The sequence below is a fragment of the Hypanus sabinus genome, chromosome 30 (genome assembly GCF_030144855.1).
Source record: "Hypanus sabinus isolate sHypSab1 chromosome 30, sHypSab1.hap1, whole genome shotgun sequence".
Taxonomy (NCBI): Eukaryota; Metazoa; Chordata; class Chondrichthyes; order Myliobatiformes; family Dasyatidae; genus Hypanus; species Hypanus sabinus.
Window position 1 is genome coordinate 30,311,644 of NC_082735.1, and position 20,350 is coordinate 30,331,993.

General features: G+C 41.6%; 1 protein-coding gene across 1 annotated transcript in view; it reads left to right on the top strand.

Annotated features, from left to right (window-relative positions):
- The window catches only part of LOC132383501 (chloride intracellular channel protein 4), a 154,425-nt gene that overhangs the window by 126,709 nt on the left and 7,366 nt on the right, over positions 1 to 20,350 (top strand). The window contains exons 4-5 of the mRNA XM_059954536.1: positions 1,835 to 1,941; positions 17,189 to 17,370. Coding sequence (XP_059810519.1) covers positions 1,835 to 1,941; positions 17,189 to 17,370 — 289 coding nt within the window. The remainder of the gene's footprint in view (positions 1 to 1,834; positions 1,942 to 17,188; positions 17,371 to 20,350) is intronic.

Consider the following 20,350-nt stretch of genomic DNA (forward strand, 5'->3'; position numbering starts at 1 on the left):
CTTCCCCATGAGGGGGTATAGGGGGGGTTTGAGATCAGAGCTCTCCTTCTCCTAGATGATCTGCCAACCATGGCTGACAAGCCCTTTCTGGCTAAGGTGACGAGTGGTGCCTCAAGGCACTGGTAACCCGTGTTTTCCTGCTTCCTGTCAGTAGAAACGGTTTTGCCGGGCTTAGTGGCTAAGCCCACATGAAGGCCAGGAGCTGGACATGGTTGTCAGAGGCAATCTGAAGCGAACACCACTGGGAGCATTTAATAGGTAGTGGGAGCTCCTCCCCACTACAACCCCAGCTATAAAAGCTTAAGGCACTAGTGAGGTACTGTATATCATTAAAAGAACTAAGAGTAGTAGCTCTGTAGTTAATAGTGGAATGGTAAATATTAAGGAAAGTCATTTAAAGGTTATTGTTTTGAGTAGATGGTTGTGTGAATATTTTAATAATGATGCACACATAACAATAATAAACTCTTTATAACAATAATAAAATAATAAACAGTATTGCTTCATGAAAATAGAACCATCTGTAAATGTATAGGTATTCCTTATACACAAAATACATATAGGTGTTCCTCATACATCTGGACCTGCTGAGTTCATCCAGAATTTTCAAGTTCAAGTTCAGTTTATTGTTGTTCAACCGTATGCATGTATACCGCCAAATGAAACAACATTCCTCCAGATCGAGGTGCACAACACAGTACATTTAACTCACACATACATTTCCTCTTGGCACACTCAGCTAATCTATGGAGCTATATCCTGTTATTAACTATAGCAGTTAATCAGTGCAGAAAACAAGAACCTGTGCAAATGCAAATATACATAAATAGCAATAGATAATGTGAATATGAGATAACAAGATAAAGAGTCCTTAAAGTGAGATCATTGGTTGTGCGAACATTTCAATGATGAGGCAAGTGAGTGTAGTTATCCCATTCTATTCAACAGCCTGATGGTTGTGAGGTAGTAATCGTTCTTGAATCTGGTGGAACGAGTCCTGAGACTCTGGTACCTTCTACCGGGTAGCAGCAAGCAAAAAGACCACAGCCAGGGTGGTGGGGATCTCTGATGATGGATGCTGCTTTCCTATGACAGTATTTCATGTAGATGTGCGCAATGATTGGGAGATCTTTACCTGTGATGGACCAGGATGAACCCACCAGCTTTGGTAGGATTTTCTGTTCAAAGGCATTGGTGTTTCCATACCAGGTTGTGATGCAGTCAGTCAATACACTCTCCACTATACATCTATAGAAGTTTTAGATGTCATGTTGAAACTCCATATTGTTATAAGGCAATATATATGCATTTTGATCATAATTTACTTTGAACTTGGAACACTCCTCTAATTCAGCCGTCTTGTGTATCCTAATATTAACTAGTGGTGGCCATATCTTCTGACGCTGACTCCCTGAATTATAAATTTCCCCCAGCAAAACTCTACATTCGTACTTCATTAATACTTGGCCTTTGACCAGACTCTTGGTTTTTGCTTGTCTTTTGACAGTGTATCAAATTTTATTTTCTCTATGCCCCAAGTCTTCTACCATCTGTATACTCAGGGATAATTTACAGCAGACAACTAACCTACCTACTAGCATGACTTTGAGAGGTGGGAGGAAACATGAGGACCTTGAGTAGACAAGTGAGGTCACAGAAAAAATAGTGTGCAAAGTCTACAAAAATAGCACCAAAGGTCAGGATAAAACCCTGGTCACTGTGGGGTGGTACACCATGTATACAAGCTTATGTGGAATAAATTCATCCTAGAACAGCAAAATAGATTTGTAATGCATAGTTTACATTTCTTAATTTATTTACCTTTTGTTCCTAGGTACATGAAACTTGGAACAAAACACCCAGAATCCAACACAGCCGGGAATGATATCTTCGCAAAATTCTCGGCTTTCATCAAAAACTCCAAGCCAGAAGCTAATGAAGGTAAGGAGCTAATTAGAGCAGCCATCTTTATCACTCGAGTCCAGTTCGTTCAGAATATAGTTGCAGAGAATATATTCCCTAAGTTTGTGTGACATAGGCGATCACGGTCTTTCGGTGACCATGATTGTTCTTTGTCAAATTTCTCAATAGAAGTGGTTTGCCATTGCCTTCTTCTGGGCAGTGCCTTTACAAGACCCCAGCCAATATCAGTACTCTTCCTGGTGTCAGAGGGTGCATAACTGGGACTTGTGATATGGACCAGCTGCTCATACAATCATCCATCACCTTCTTCCATGGCTTCACTGATCCTGATCGAGGGTCTAAGCAGGTGCTACGCCTCTCCCAAGGATGTCCTGCAGGCTAGCAGAGGGAAGCCTGCTTCTGTAAGAATGTATCTCCACCCCACCACCTGATATTATCTGAATATATTTATTCTTGTCAAGGTGTCTTCTCATGCTGTAATGTGTGCAAAAGGGTCCTACCTGGTATATTAGTTGCTGTTTCATGTCTTGTATCCAGCAGCCTGCAGACAAATCTATGAAGAATATGTTGGAAAACTTGCTTGTAAGAAAACAATAAAAAAGGAGACGCAAGAAATGGCCGAGCTGAAAAGCTCAAGTGTTTTAGAATGGAAGAAATATGAGAGAATAAACCATTGGGGTTCTGCGAAAATGTAAAGAAAGGGTTGTGCAATGACTTGTTTCAGCATAACGGCAATATAAGGTGATGTAAAAAGAAAACACTTTAAACTTGGAATAAACAACAGAGCAATTCCAGGAAGCGTAAACCATGCAGAATTTGATGAAATTAAGATAAGTAAAGTTCAAATGAGAGAGAATTGTGGGAGATAGCAGCTTTTGGGAGAGGGCCTGAATCATAAAAATTATTCTTGTACTCTGTCCAAATGTGAGCGTTTAGCACAATTGCATGCTTGATCACCAGTCCTCCCAAAACCTTGGGAAGTCCCACCATAAACTGGAAGAAGGGCACATACTTAAGTCGATGTAGCAGAATTAATTTGATGCCTTGTAGCAAAGGAGCAATTATGAGCACAGCACATAAAGAGGCACTTTGGCCAACTAAGTTTGCACCAATCACCAAACATTCATTTACATTAACCCTGCACAAGTTCTTTTTAATTCTCTGCACACTTCTGTCAGCTCCCTGCAGATTCTACCATTCACCTACACACGAGGCACAATCAATAAACACACCTTTAGCCTGCGGCGTGGCATGGTAGTATAGTGGTTAGCGCAGCACCTTACAGCAGCCTAAAGATCAGGGCTCGATTCCCACCACTGTCACAAAGGAGTTTATACATTCTCCCCGTAACCATGTCAGTTCCCTCCAGGTGCTGTGGTTTCCTCCCACATTCCAAAGACTTATGGGTCAGGGCTATGAGATGCTGGTGATCTAGGTTGCCAGCAGAATCATGATGGCACTTGAGGGCTGCCCAGCACAATCTTCGCTGATTTGAGTTGATGATTTCATTGCATGTTTTGATGCACTTGTGATAAATACTGTTAATCTTGAGAAGCAAATTGGAGCATCTGGAGGAAGCCCGCAAGGTCACAGGGAGAGCATACAATCTCATACGATTTCAATCTCACTTGAAATTTGAATTGAGCCTTGTGTAGACCGTGAAAAAGAACGTTTGAATTAAACAATCAGTCTGTGAGACTGGCACAAAAAGCCAAAGATCTAATTTGTTCACTCCCTTAATTGGTTGGTAAGGAAACATGACTGAGTGTACTCAGTACTGATCCAATTATGGATCAGAGTAACCAGTTAGTTCATCACAAATCATCCATCCAAATTGAACTCCTGCCAAGAGATGGACAAGGTCTTAAATGAATATTTCTCCTCTGTATTTACCATGGAGAAGGCCATGGAATCTAATTCAGGGAAGGGCAAACAGGAGCAAAAATTATCCAAGAGCATTGCTCTCCTCAGTGATGGCAGGACCTAAAATGTGTGTCAACTGGATTATCCACCTCACCTTCCTCCTGAGATCCCCAGTATCACAGAAGCCTGTATTCAGCCAAATCAAATCATCCAATTTTTATTTCAAGAAAGAGGAGAGAGCATAGAGTACAGTAAGGGCAATGGGACCAGGCAATATACCAACTATACGGTTGAAAGATCTGCCATTTTACACCTGTACCAGTACAATTCTGGCATCTACCCAAAACCTATGGAAAATTACCCAAAACACAAGAGATTCTGCAGATGCTCACAGGATCACTGTACACCACCCATAAGGCCATCTCCTTCCTAATCTGCGAAAGACTTTGTAGGTCACACCTTGGCCTCATCAGCCACTTCAGAACCAGGGAGGAAGCAAGGCACAAACATGAGAAGGTCTGCAGATGCTGGAAGTCCATAGCAACACATACAAAATGCTGGAGGAACTCTGCAGGTCTGGTCAGGCAGCATCTATGGAAAGGAATAAAGAGTCAACATTTCAAGCCAAAACCCAAGGTCTCACCCCAAAAATCTCAACTGTTTACTCCTTTCCATAGATGCTGACTGACCTGCTGAGTTTCTCCAGCACTTTTTTGAAAATTACCCAAATATTTATTGCACATAAAATGCAGGAAAAATCCAGTTTGGCTAATTACAGCTTACATTCAACACAACAATGATGGAAACTTTCATAGGCTGTTTATCATGTGGCACTTAATTCACCAATAACCTGCTTACTGATACTTTCAACTGTGTTTGCTGGGATCATTCATCTCTACATCTCGTTGTAGTTTTAGTTCAAACATGGATCATAGATACAAATTCCATCATGTCTCTGACCTGTTGGTGTCTCTCCTTGATATCAAAGAAGCAAATGGACTCTCAAACTTGTTAACACAGGATTCTGAACAGTAGCCAGGAAGTTGGCTGCAAATTACAATGAAAGCTAGGAAACACCTGTCGTAAGGACAATGAAATGTAGGTAGATTAGGGAAATCATTTTGGTGCTGGTTCCCAAGAGAGAGAATTTGTAGAATGCCTATGGGACGGCTTTTTAGAGCAGCTTGTGGTTGATCCCGCTAGGGGAAAGGCTATTCTGGAAAAGGTGTGTGTAATGAACTGAATTTGATTAGGGAGCTTAAGGTAAAGGAAGCCGTAGGAGGCAGTGATCATAATATGATAGATTCACCATGCAATTTGAGGTGAAGCTAAAGTTGGATGCGGGACAAGGAATTGGTGGATGAAGTAAAAATGTGTTTTGCATCTATCATTACTGTGGAAGACACTGGCAGTATGCCAGAAGGGGGCAAGAGTGAGTACAAATGCTGTTACTAGTGAGAAGGTGCTTGGGAAACTGAAGGGTCTGAAGGAGGACGAGTCACCTGAACCAGATGGACTACATGCCAGTGTTCTGAAAGAGGTGGCTGGGTAGATTGTGGGTGCATTGGGAATGATCTTTCAAGAATCACTAAATTCTGGCATGTTTCCAGAGGATTGGAAAGTCGTAAATGTCACTTCACTCTTCAAGAAGGGAGGGAGGCAGAAGAAAGGAAATTAATAGGCCAATTAGTCTGACCTCAGTGGTTGGGAAGATGTTTTAGTCAATTATTAAGGATGAAGTCTCAGGGTACTTCGAGGCACATGGTAAGATTGGCCAAAGTCCAGCGTATATTCCTTAAGTGAAGATCTTGCCCGACAAATAAGTTGGACTTCTTTGAGAAAATAGCAAGCAGAATAGACAAAGGAGAATCGGTGGATGTTGGATACCTGAACTTTCAGGTTTTTGACAAGGTGCTTCACATGAGGATTGGCTGATTAACAGGAAGCAAAGAATGGGAATAAAGGAGCCTTTTGTAGCTGGCTGCCCACGACTAGTGGTGTTCCACAGGTGTCTGGGTTGGGTCCGCTTCCTTTCACATTACATGTCAGTGATGTGGATGATGGAATTGATGGCTTTGTGGCCAAGTTTGCAGCTGATACAACGGCAGATGGAGGGGTAGGTAGTGTTGAGGAAACTGGGAGGCTGCAGAAGGACTTAGACAGGTTAGGAGAATGGGCAAAGCAGTGACAGATGGAATACAGTGTGTCGGGAAGTGTATGGTCATACACTTTGGTAGAAGGACAAAAGCATAGACTATTTTCAAAACAGCCAGAAATTTCAAAAGTCTGAGGTGCAAAGGGACTTGGAAATCCTCATGCAGGTTTCTCTAAAGGTTAATTTGAAGGCTGAGTCAGTGGTGAGGTTCAATTGTAATGCTTGCATTCATCTTGAGAAGACTAGAATATAAAAGCAAGGATGTAATACTGAGGCCTAACTCAGAATCTTTTGAGCAGTTTTGGTCCCTTAATCTGAGAAAGGATGTTCTGAGATTGGAGAGGGTTCAGAGGAGGTTCACATAAATGATTCTGGGAATGAAAGGGTTATTGTATCAGAAGCATTTGTTGGATCTGGGCCTTTACTCATTGGAATTTTGGAGAATTGAGTGGGGATCTCACTGAAACCTATTGAATGATGAAAGGCCAAGATAGTGTGAATATTTCCTGTAGTGAGAGTGTGCAGGACCAGAGGTTCACAGCCTCAGAACGGGGGCATCTATTTAGTACGGAGTTGAGGAGGAATTACTTTAGCCAGAAGGTGGCAGCACATCTGTGGAATTCATTGCCACAGGCAGCTGAGAGGGCCAGCTCTTTGGGTCTGCTTAAGGTGCTGGTTGATAGTTTTTTGATTAATCTGGACATGAAACTTTACAGGGAGAAGGCAGGAGAATGGGGTTGAAAGGGAAAATGGATCAGCTGTGATAAAATGGTGGAGCAGGTTGATGGGCTGAATGGCCTCATTCTTCTCCTAGCTTTTATGGTCTTATGGATTTAGGAGCAAGAATAGGCTACCCAGACCCCTCAGCCTTATTCACAATTTATCATGGTTTTGGATGGCATGATTGTACCTTCAACTCCACATTACCATCTGCTTGTAGAGTAATTATTCACCCTCTAGCTTATCAATTGTGTCTTAAAATATTTAAAGCTTTCAACCTTTTGAGGAAGATAGTTACAAATATACACGAGTTTTAGGTTCATTTAATTTAATATCAGAGAATGTACACAGTATACAACCTGAAATTCTTACTCTTCACAGACATCCACGAAACAAGAGATCCCATAGAATGAATGATAGAACATCAAAGCCTTGAAGCCCCCCCCCCACCACCTTTCACACAAGCAGCAGCAAAAGCATCACCCCCCTCCCACTCGTGCTAGCAAAAGCACTGACACCATGCAAGGAACAGACCCTGATCCAGAGCGCATCAAAAACTACAGTCTGTAACCTGTAGGTGAAAATGAACACTAAAATTTTTAAAAATAGACAGAACTAAACAAACCCACCGCGAATTAGATCAAAACAATACAACCTTGTTGCATTTCGCTGTGAAATGTGCTGGGCAGTTGAACAGCTAGTGTCAAGAAATGACTTCAAGGACTTCCCCATCTTTAGTAATGCTGGAGCCCAGCATGAGTTCTGAAGATAAAGGTGAATCCTTTGCTGTCGTGTTTAGCCAGAAGTGCCAAAGGATATATCCATCTTCCCTGCCTCCTGTTAATCAAAATGGAGATAAAAGAATAACAGCTACAGATGAAGTCTTATCGTTGCTTACGCAATGGAAAAGCTCAGAGTTCTATAATCAATAATTTCCTGAATGATATATCCCAGAGCTTGATTCTTCTGCTATTTCCCTTTGAGAAAAAAATCATTGAGTTAAATCTTAGCTGAAAATATATATATTTAAAATAAATGAAAAGGGTGGTTTAACCATTAACCTCCGAAATGATGTGAGACAAAAGTGATTTCCTTGCAGTTGGTGGGTGCCTTCTCAGAAATGTTTGTTGCGTTATTGAAATCATTCATGTCCCTCTGAGCCTGGGCTAACAAAATAACTGATAAAAGAATACACATCATTATGGGGAGACATGTCATTACTGAGCTGGTATTGACATTCATCTCAGCTCTCCTTGTATCATTACCACCTCTGAATAAATAACGTTCACAAAGCCTCTGAAAGCTGGCAGTAGCTCAAATGAAAAGCACGTTTAAAGACATTGAAATCATATATTAAATCATCTAATCATTTAATGTCATCTGCTGGTCTCAAAAGACATTTTGTTATAGGCACACTCTTTTTGCCGACACTTAAAATAATCAATAGAATCAGCTTCAATTGTAATCGATCAAGATCAATAAACATCACACTTTTTCTGATAATCGGTAAGATAATATAACAATACAGAGTTAAATGATAACAGGCTCTCTCTCGTTTATGAACCACTCAGAATATACATTTTTATGGTTGCACAATAAGAATTATGTACTGCAAAATTGTCATATAAAGGAAAATTATGGTTGGTTTCAATCAAAGCATTTTAAGCTCTAGAATTCTTTTCCAAAATCTTGCTACATCTTTATTTTTCTGGTCCTTCAATTCACTTTTTAAAACATGCCTTGTTAATTAAGCCAATGGTCTTAACAACAAAATGTAGCATTGATAATGCAGTTAACTATCCTTTGAGGCTCAGTGCTTATGCAATGCCTTGAGCCAAGCACAGGACCATAGAAGTGATCCAGGACTTTTTTTTTCCATTTTTATATTTTATGACCAGTTTTTTTTTCTTCAGCTTTATTAATTGTATACATGTTAATCTGATGAAGTTTTGTATCATTTTATAGCTGTTGAAGATTACGTACCAATAAAAAGATTCTAAAAATGACCAAAAAACAAGACTTTGGAGAGGAAATGGTCCACAGTAGGTAATATGCACTCTCAACCTATAAGTGAAAGCTTTTGACCAGGCCAAACACAGGCCAAAGAACTTTCACTCAGATCTCCCTTTTGAAGACCAGGTGATCCAAGCTCAGAATGTGGCTGAATTGAAGAGATTGAGCCTTGTCAGTTCAAGTCAAGTCAAGTCACTTTTATTGTCATTTCGACCATAACTGCTGTTACAGTACATAGTAAAAATGACACAACGTTTTTTCAGGACCATGGTGCTACATGACACAGTAGATAAACTAGACTGAACTACGTAAAAAACAACACAGAAAAAGACCCAACTACACTAGACTACAGGCCTACCCAGGACTGCATGAAGTGCACAAAACAGTGCAGGCATTACAATAAATAATAAACAAGACAATAGGGCAGTAAGGTGTCAGTCCAGGCTCTGGGCATTGAGGAGTCTGATAGCTTGGGGGAAGAAACTATTACATAGTCTGGTCGTGAGAGCCTGAATGCTTTAGTGCCTTTTCCCAGATGGCAGGAGGGAGAAGAGTTTGTATGAGGTGTGCGCGGGGTCCTTCATAATGCTGTTTGCTTTGTGGATGCAGCGTGTACTGTAAATGTCCGTAATGGTGGGAAGAGAGACCCCGATGATCTTCTCAGCTGACCTCAGTGATGGGTGTAATGATGTACTGAGAGATGATTTAATTTGTTCAATGTTACAAGAAAATATTCAAAAATGGCTCCTAACAGAAGCAAAGCTCACATTTAAAAGAGCAGTTGAGATCACTGTATTAATGAAAACAGTAGGTAGAAACACAATTGAGTTGTAGTCTGGAATGAAAGTGCATGAATACAATTGTAGTGCCCGGATGGAGGACCCCCTAGCCAAATTGTGCCACCATTGTAGCAGGGGCTCTCATACGCCAGACAAATGCAGATTTAAAGTTGAAACACACAGAAAATGCCACAAAGTAGGACACATACAAAGTGCATGTCAGGCAGACAAAAATAAATGGACTGCACAGCAAAGAGATAAAGTTAAAATATCAAGTTATAGTTGCAAAGGGAGCACTAGTCTGCATACTATTGATGAAAAAGTCTGATAATAATGAGAATGACACAAGACTGGGTAGCCTTGAGAATCACATTGTGCCAACTAACAATAGACAAGCAAGAAAACTTGCACTGAAGTGAATGGCAAATTAATTAAAATGGAATTGGACACTGACTTGGCTGTTTCAGTCATTCTACAAAATGAGTTTGAATGGCATTTCAAAGGTACTGAACTGAAGCCTGTAGATATTCAACTAAGGTTTTGTACTGGAGAAGAAATAACTCCTGTGGGAATGGCATTTGTAACTGAAATTCAACAACCAACAAGCCATATTCAGCTTATATGTGGTAAGACTGGGAGGGCCAGCATTGTGGAGTCATGAGTGACTGAGACAACCTCAACTTGTTTGGAGATCCATCCACCATTTGCATCACACATCCCTTGCAACAGAGTCAACTGAAGGCAAATTAAGAAAGGCATTGGATAATGCCACAACAGTGTTCAAGGATGACATTGGAAAATTCAACCATTTCAAGGGCAAAACAGTGTTAAATGAAAATGTCACACACACATTTTGCAAAGTCCACGCAGTTTCTTATACCATCTGTGATAAAGTAGCCAGTGAGCTACATCGCATGGAGGCTGAAGAAGTTCTTTCCAAGGTTGAGGGGAGCCCATGTCAATGTCAGTGGTCACAGTAGCGAAGAAGAACAGGACTGTCAGGATCTGAAGTGATTTTAAGGTCATGATCAACCCAATGCTGAAAGTAGATCAATACCCACTTCCCAGGATAGAGGAAATCTTCGCCAACCTTTCTGGAGCAAAACGCTTCAGCAAAATGGACTTAACTGAAGCCTACCTACAGATGGAGATGGAAGAAGAGTCCAAAGTGTCCCTCACCATGAATACTCACAGAGGGCTTTATCACTATAATGGGCTTATTTTTTGGAGTAGCATGTTCACCTGTACTGTGGCAGAAAGTTATGGACCAGGTGCTGCAAGGCCTTCAGTGCACTCAGTGTTACCTGGGTGACATGATTGTTACCAGTGAGGATGATAAGGAAACTCTCAAACCTCAAGACAGGTTAGAAGGTTTGGGCTCAGAACACAATGCAACAAGCATGAATGCTTTAAATCAAGCCTTACTTACTGTGGTCACACCATTGATGCACAAGAATTACACAAATATGCTGAGAAAATTCAAGTAGTGGTTGATGCCCCAGTGGTGTCATAGTTGCTGTCCTTTTTAGGATTTGTCAATTACTATAACAGGTTCCTGACAAACCCCTTGAACTTATTCATGCAGAACGGGAAGGAATGACAAACGAAAAAGTAGTGTAAGGTAGCTTTCCAAAAGGTATAGAAAATGGTTTCGTCAGTCACTTTACTCATAGATTATGATCCACATCATCCAGTGAATTTTCCCCGTAATGCCTTGCCTTCTGGGATAGGTGCAGCCATGTGACATGTCATGAATGATGGAAGTGAATACCCCATAGCCTTTACATCATGTTCCCTTACTGCTGCAGAAAAAAGTTACACATTGATTGACAGAGAGGCCTGATTTGAGGTGTAAAATGTTTCAACCAGTACTTGTATGGGAGAGAATCTACCCTTGTTACTGATCATCAACCACTAGTGTCCATTTTCAGTCCACAGAAGGGTGTTCCATTAACAGCAGCAGCATGAACGCAGAGATGGCCTCTTTTTCTTGGAGGACATAAGCAGAAGATCTCCAGCCTTCAAGAGGACAACTGATCATGGAAATGCTGATGGATTGTCCTGTTGGAAACTGAACTATCTGAAAATTTTACAAAAGAAAACTCTCCACATGATGAATTCTCCCTGTTGCAAATAAAAAAAACCTCCCCATTACAGCAGAGATGATCCAAAGAGAAACCAGAAAAGATCGCATATTGTCTCAGGTCTGCACGGCCACCCAAAATGTCTGGAATAAGCAGCACAAATTCCCATTGCTCCATTTTTACCAGCGCCGAGATGAACGTCCTTGACAGATGCTGCTTTAGGTGAGGATTGAGAGTTGTACCATCCAAACAGAGCTGGAGTATCTACATGCTGGTATTCCAGGAATGGTCAAAATGAAAGCATTGGCTCAGTTTTGTCTGGTGACCTGCTTAGGATAGGTCAGCAGATCGAGCAGCTTGCCACGTACTGATTGGGATGCCAACACATGCAGAAGAAAGGTAGTCAGAACTGTTAGGAACACTTCCTGCATTTATCTCCTACAACCACCAGAGGAGGCCCAGAATCTGAGATTATTTCAGAGATTTTTTTTTTGTTTTTCTTTCAATTAGTTTTATGTTTTGGAGTTACAATGCATAACAATCTTGAGTTGTTGGCAATGTAGGAGTGTGAGCTACCAATTCTCACAATCATCCTTTTTTTTTTGCTATTATTCTTGTTTCCTGAAAGAAGTGTTTCTTTTTTGCTTATTCTATAAATAATTGTGTCCATGGGTAATTCTTTGTATTTCTCAGCCATGGCTTGATGGAGTAGTTTCTTACCTCTAATTCACGACATAATTGGTCATGTTCTTCTCTTGAGCACCAAAGTTAAGCTGCAAATTCTGCACAGTGTGGACAGACCACTAAGCTATTCTAGGCATCATTTCTACTGCTGGTACCATACTCCAGACGGGGCAGCAAGTCCAGATGCATTTGCTTTCTCAAGTTGATGTACAATGCATTGTTTCACTTATTATAGAAGAGTCGGTGTCTTCTCTCGAGATTTGTGTCTAATACACTTAAGATTAAACCAAATAAATGATCACAAAATTAATCTATTACTCTTTGTATGACCTTATTGTGCATGAGATTGGATAATATGTTTGCTGATCCTACGAGAATAATTCCCTTCAAAGGTAATTAATTTACTGGAATAGCTTGAAGATATCTAGATAAGTATGCTTGTTTTCATAATCTGAGAGGAAATATGTTAAAATGAGGAATTACAGATTATAACAGGGTTACACATACTGATGAAATTCATCTGACTGTGATTAAATCCGTCTTTATATCCATTATTTGTTCTTTTTTTAACACCTGGACTACTCCAAAAATATCAAAAAGGATTATTCTCATATTTAAAGATATTTACTATTTATTAATCCAAGAATATGATGGTTTGAAACTGTCTCACCAGATCTTGTTAGTTAAATTACACTTTTGACCTTAACAGTGCTAAGACACTGATGAATGTATTTTATGTCTGATCAAAACCCTTTGGGTTTTCAGGATTAAGCTGACTTCCACCACTGTAAGATAATGGGAGTGAGGGAAAGTAACTTGCTTTTCATTATTCAAAGATTACACTTCCCTGCAAAGTGTCTACATTAACACTTCCCACTGCACTTAACCAAAGTATCTTTCAAGGTCATATCTCATGCTCTATCACTTCTGTACATCGTGATAGTCAATCAACAGGAACTGCGCCAGGAAGAGCAGTACATTACTGTTCTAGTGAAATATATGTCACCAGCAACAAGACGAATGCCTCCAATGTAATCTCTCCAAACCTCTCTTAAAATAGCCCAGTCATATCACCAATGCCAGCAGAATAGAACAGATCCTTTTGTAGCATTATAATAGGCATAGTGCTTTCAGTTCAGTCATTCATCAGCAATAGTTTCACTGATGGGATGATCTGTCCCACGCTTGATAGTGCTACCTTGTTTGTGCTGCAGCCCCTCAATTGTTGCCCAAGCTCGGAGAGCCGAACCCTCCCACTCAAACCCTGCCCAGATCGAATGCAAACAGCCCCACTGCAATGTTTTACTTACATTTCGTACACACATATACCACTTTAAGTATGACATTGCTCTAGCTTCCTATCGTAACGTTGTCAGACTGCTTGGCATTCAATGACTCTTACTTAATCATTTAGCAACACAGAGTGGAGCAGGCCCTCTGACTCTTCAAGCCATGCTGCCCCAGTAATCCCACAATCCCAATTAACCCTAACCTAATCACGGGACAGTTTACTATAACCAATTAGCCTAACCTGTATGGTTTTGAACTGTGGGAGGAAACTGGAGCATCTGAGGAAAACACATGCATTCCTTGGGAAGAATATACAGAGACTCCTTACAGAATGGCGCCGGAATTGAATTCCGAACTCCGGAATGTCCCAAGTCATAAGAGTTTCAAGCTAACCACTACGCTACCGTAGTGTCTTAAACTGTACCTTATGTTTAGTGCTTGTTTTCACAAGAATAGTCATTGTGAAATATCTGGGAAGAAAATAAATGAAATCACAAAGAGGTTTGATTTAATCTCTGACATTATCATACACTAGTTAAAGATATTGGAGGTGACGCAGTCTGGTAATAGATTGTATACTGAATATGCTTGCAGAAGAGCTGAAAGAAATTTTTAGAACACACTTCCAATGAAAATGTGCTTGGTAGGAAGAATATTTTCAACTGTGAATAAGATGATCTAAATCTACATTTATGACATTTTCTATATTTTGATGAAAGCCTGAATTTCAGCCAGGTTATTTTCATCATCACTTTGAATTATTATTATGCATTTGCATTGGGAAAAGCTGTCTCGAAACACTTAACGGTAGCAAGGTTGAAAGAAGATTGACACTGTGCCAAAGCTGAAGAGCTCCCCAAAGAGGTTGTTGAAAGTGTACTGAATATGATTGCGTAAGTGTGTAGTTCGGTAGAATAGTTTTACTGACCTGTGTAATGAAGTAAGGGCACAACGTGATCATTTATGCAGTGAAAGGAAAGGTAGTGCACCAGTTCACTCACACAGACTCTCACTTTTCATTCTAATTGGGGAACTTTTGGTCCTGTCACACGAGTGGAATTCGGGCAACAAGTTAGGGAAAGATGGGCTGCTTTGGTAAGATGGCGATGCGTTCAGTTGGTGCAGCTTCTATGGGTCAACAAAAGGGGTTACTGTCCCATTTAAACATTTTTAATAATTGCAAGGACCTGCTTTACATTAAGAACTTAAAGCACTGTAGGTCGACCCCATCAGTGAGTTGTTTACTGTTGGAAAAAATGAAGGATCTCTGCATCTTGCTGCTGCCTGAGTTGAACGAGGTGTTCAGTCTAACAGCGAGTGACCGCCTTAGTTCTTGTGATCGCAAGACCCTTTTGGACAGTGTCAGTGTGCAATGCCGCAACTTGGATTTTTCTGATTTATTGGCAGGAAACTGGGGTGGGTGGCAGGGGCCTGCTTGGCCTCAGTCATAGCAAGGACGAGGCTGCAAGCTGTGGTTTCGTCTGTTTACAGCTACAAAGCAGAGAGGTTTTGGAGCCGGTGTGCTGCACCGGGGGCAATGTGGTACAACAGGCTGGAGTTGCGCCCCCCTCCCCAATCCCACCCCAGTCTTCCCCTTGGCACAAGACAAGCTCTATTTTCTGTGGCACTGATGGCTTGAGTTCGGACTCTTTTATTGTGTGGCTATACCTTAGTGTTACCTTTATGTGCTTGCTATCTTGTATGTGCTATGTGTGCTTTGTGCTGTGTATGACTGTTGGTATTGTGTTTTGGACCTTGGCCCCGGAGTAATGCTGGCTTGTTTGGTTGTATTCATGAGTATGCATGTGTGGTTGAATAACAGTTAAACTTGAATTGAATTGCTTCTGTTACCTTTACACGTAATCATCATGCAAACGTACAAATTAGGAGAAAGAGCAGGCTCCACCTTATAGACGTACCTCCATCCTGCCACCCTGTCAGTCTAGTAAACTTCTCTAATGCACTGACATCCTCCCTTCAACAAGGAGACCAATACTGTACACAAAGGGTAGGTAGGAATGTAGAGCCGAGTTTATGATAAGATTTGCGGAAGGCATTCTCTTTTTTGCACGGGCTTTCAAATGTGAATGTCTTCCAACTCAGTGGGCTCCCACATTTTAAATTCCCAGTAATCACTGTAAAACAGTGGATCATACTAATCCATTGCCATTCCTGTTCCACGCTTTCTGACAATATTTACTAGAGTTTAGAAGGTTGAAAGACAACTCAGTTGAAGCATGTGCGACATGGTAGCATAGTGGGTAGCAGAAAGCTTTACAGTGCAGGTGACCCAGGTTCAATTCCCACCGCTACCTGTAAGGAGGTTGTACGTTCTCTCCATGACCACCATGTGGGTTTCCTCTGGGTGCTCCAGTTTCCTCCCACAGTTTAAAGACGTAGCAGCTGGTAGATTAATTGGTCATTGTAAATTGTCCCTTGATTTGGCTAGGATTAAATTGGAGGATTCCTGGATGGCATGGCTTGAAATGGAAGGGCCTATTCCACACTGTATCTCAATAAATAAATAAGAGATCCTGAGGTGGTTTAAAGTGGACATGGAGAGGTTGAATCCAGAAGCAGGGATGTATGTTTAAAGCTAAGGGAGTTTGCGGTTTATGAGAAAGTTGAGATGAATTTCTTTCTTAAATGACTCTTTGAATCTCTCCTTAAAAGGATTTGGAATGTCATTATCATCAAATATCTTTAAGGCAGAGATGTTTAAGAAAAGGGGTGAAAGGTTAAGGCAGGTCAATGTACGGTAATCCAGTCAGCAATGATCTTACAAAATGGTGGACAGGTTAATAGGGAAAAGTGATTCTAGTTCACATGATTATTTGTATGAGTTTGAATATGAGGAAGTTCACGGAGGAAGTGTAACACTGTTACTGGTACTGCCAGTGATGGGCCAATGAAAACAATTCTAAGAGGACCAGGGGCATTTTGCCTTGGTGCAGAACTGCTGCTTCATGGTTCTAGCAACCTGGATTCGGTCCTCACTTTGGGTCCTTCGCTGTGTGAGCTCCTGTGGAATGTGGGGTTTCCTCCCATATCGGAACACGGGGGGGTTGGTATGTTAATTGGGCTCTGTAAATTGTCCCAATTCTCTGGGCGAGTGGCAGAATCAGAGGGAGCTGATGGGAATGTGGGGAGAATCATGCAATCCCGACGAAGGCAGGCCAGGGGCAAAACTTTATTAGGATGCCACCAAAGACTCCAGAAGAGTTTCAGAGATGTATGGTGGAGAACGTTCTGACTGGATGCATCACCATTTGGAATGAAGGAGCCAAGGCACAGGATTGTAAGAGGTTTCAGAGGATTGCAGACTCGTTCAGCTCCATCATGGGCACAAGCCTCCCCACTATTGAGGACATCTTCCAGAGGTTTGTGCCTCAGGAATTTGGCATCCATCATTAAGGATCCTCACCATCCAGGACATGCTATATTCTCATTGTTACCATCCGGGGAGGGGAGGTACAAGAGATTTCAGGCCCACATTCATTGTTGTAGGAACAGCTTTTTCCCATCAAATTTAAGGAAGATCCACTAACACAGAACTGAAATTAATGTAAATTTCATTTAAATTAATGTAAAACCAGGCTGTGGGAGTGTGACATAGCGTGAAGTCTATGTATTATTTGCATATGTTTAGCTGGAGTGCTCCGCATTTGTTGTTCCAGCTCTGGAAAAAGGCCTGCTGAAAACCTTGCAGAAGTTGGATGAGTATTTGAACACTGCTCTTCCGGAAGAGATCGATGCTGACAGCATGGAGGACGTCAAGGCCTCCAACCGCATGTTCCTAGATGGGGACGAGATGACACTTGCAGACTGCAATCTGCTCCCAAAGCTTCACATTGTCAAGGTACGTCGAATTGTTTTTATTTTGTTCAGATCCAGATAAGCAGAAACATCTGGAGTCTGGAAGAAAGACCAATTAGTGTAACACTACCTGGCAAATGGCCTTGGCAAGATGTCTTGGCCCTGTTTGTATTTAACTTTAGTACTGCACTGCAGCTTGGCGCCTCTGTTTCTGCAGACCCACCAAGTAAACTTATTTTAACAAAGAAACATTTTTTTCTCCTCCTCTGGACCATAATCTTGGCCTTTGAGGAAATCTGTCTTTGCTGTGCTTGTCAATGGCAAGTTTGGCCAGGTAGGGAACAATTGTATTCCTGTCTACCCTGACTATGTTCACGAAGGATTCTGAAAACTCAGCAGCTCAATCAGCTGCAGAACGAAAAACAGAAATCTGTGAAAGGGAGAATATGAGTTATTGTTAGATGCAGAGAGGATCGAAAAGGCCCACAATCTCATCGTGGTTCGGAGCTTATGTGCCTTGATGACCCAGAGAGCTATGTTAGTGGGAGTTAGGGCTTTAAGCTTTGGCTCTTGACAGAGTCACCCATGCCAAACAGGTCAGAAGTAGAGGCCAGAGTAAGAGTGACCCACTGGTCCTCCAAGTTCAGGGGTTCTTCTCAGGGTTAGCGACCCTGACCGGACGAACAAAATTGTTACAGATATAGCAATGCAGATTCCTTCTACATCTGAGTGTGATGGTATTCCTGAGTCTCCGTACAGGATTTGCATGACTGACTGAAGTGGAAACTGAGAGGAAGCAGCTAACATCATGAAGGAGGCCCTGAGCACTGCCAGAGATAGACCTCCATTATTAATAATAATAATAAAGTGCTTTATTGATCCCAAGTGGGAACTTATTTTGTTACAGCAACAACATTTAAAAATATATGTTGCAATAATAATATAATAATAATGTTAACTAATATTAAAGTACAGAATAATAATACGCACAATAATAATTTACCAATGTGCAATCATATGAACATGGAGGACATGTTCAGCAGACAGAAGAAAACAGGACCAGAATTGAAGAGGGATAACTCACAATAGAAATGGCCAAACACGAGGAAATCTGCAGATGCTAGAAATTCAAGCAATGCACACAAAATGCTGGTGGAACACAGCAGGCCAGTTCTGATACAACAGAGAAATTCAGTTGGTCGACTCTTGAGTTCTGGAAGGTGATCAGGCAGTAGCGTTTGTACTGGGAGATCAGTAGTTGTGCAGACAGATAAGGCAGAGTAGCAGGAGGCTGGAGAATTAACGTGGCAGTCAACGGGGAACTCTGAGCCTCTGCAGGCTGAACGAAACTGCTCTGCAAATCTGCATTTGGTTTCTCCGAGGTAGAAGGGATCACAGTGCAGTTTAGCAGATTGGAAGAAGAGCAAGTGAATTACTGCTTCACTTGGAAGGTCTGATTGTGTCTCTGGATGCAGGGAGAAGAGGAGGTAAAGGGCTATTTCTGGTATTTGCTGCATTGGCATGGTAACATGATAGAAGAAGGTGTGTGCTCGGTGGAAGAGTAGACCAGGGCTTTGTAAAGAGAATGGTCCCTTCAAAATACTGAAGAGAGACAGGAGCAGATGATGGGCCTGGAGATGGAGCCTCATTGAAGCTGGTAAAAACTGAAAAGGTTATAAATGATGGTGAAGACACTGTGAATGCTATCAGTGCTGTGTTCTGATAGTTTAAATGTGAGAACACAGGTGCAAGAAATTGATAAAATATGGGGAAGAGCTCTGTCACTTATAGAGTGGGTGAGGGATATCTGCCACAGCTCGGAAAGCAGGAATACCCGGAAAGAGGAGGTTAATTGCCCATTTTGTTATCTCTGACACAGTCTTTGGGTAGGTGAAGGAAGTTGGAGGGTTGACGGTGATGGGTGGGTGAGGCAAAGAGCTGAACAAGATGCTATCTGATAGGAGAGGACACTAGACAATGCGATAAAGGGAAGGAGGTGGGGTACCAGAGAGAGGAAGGTTTGGATGATAGGCAGGTCATAAGGGTGGAGGAAGGGAGAGAAGGGGTGAAGGGCCCAGAGGAATAAGCAAAAACTAAAGGGGAGGGGGAACAGAGGGGAGTGATAGTCTACCTTCCCCCTATCACTTGGATTCACCAATCACCTGCCAAATTGTGCTCTGCCCCTCCCACCCCACCTTATTTTTCTGGTTTCTGCCCAAATTCTTAGCAGCCATGGTGAAGGGTTGACTATTCATATCCTTCTATGGATGCTGCCTGACCTGCTGAGTTCCTCCACCATTGTGTGTGTGTGTGTGTGTGTGTGTCTCTCTGTCTGTCGATTCAGGTTCCCAGCATCTGCAGGATCTCTTGTGTCTGAATTAAATTTAACCTGTCATCAGAACTCCAGAGGATATAGATCCAAATTGCTCAAGTTTGTTGCCCAGCTCCAAAACAAATATATGCTTCTTTAGGTAAGGAGATTAAAAGTGTACTCAATACGTCAGGTCAGACTCACTCAAACCCTACCTAACTGTAACAAATCCTGTTACTCCCTTGCGTTGTCCGACCATTTGCCTTCATAATTGCTTGATAGTTAATGTCTATGTCCTCAATGAATGCTCTTTTATTAATATCTTATGGGTCACCAGTAACTGGTAGGCCATACAATCATTTTGGCAGTGAGGCGTGGGTATTTTGTGTGAAGTGGTTTACCTCCTGTCTCCACAAAAGTTTTCCTCCATCTCTAAAGTAGAAGTCAAGTGTGTGATGGAAAATGCACCACTGTTCAGATGAGTGTAATTAAAAAGAAAGACAACTCAGCACTTTTGAGAACAACAAGTACTCACTTGTCATTCCACCATTTTCATAATGTGGCCTTCCCTACATTGGTGAGACCTGTTGTAAATTGGGGGAGCACTTTGTTGAGCACCTCCATACCATCCACCACGGGACTTCCGGTGGCCAAACATTTTAATTCCGATTCTCATTTCTTTTCCCAAGTGTCGGTCCATGGCCTCATCTTG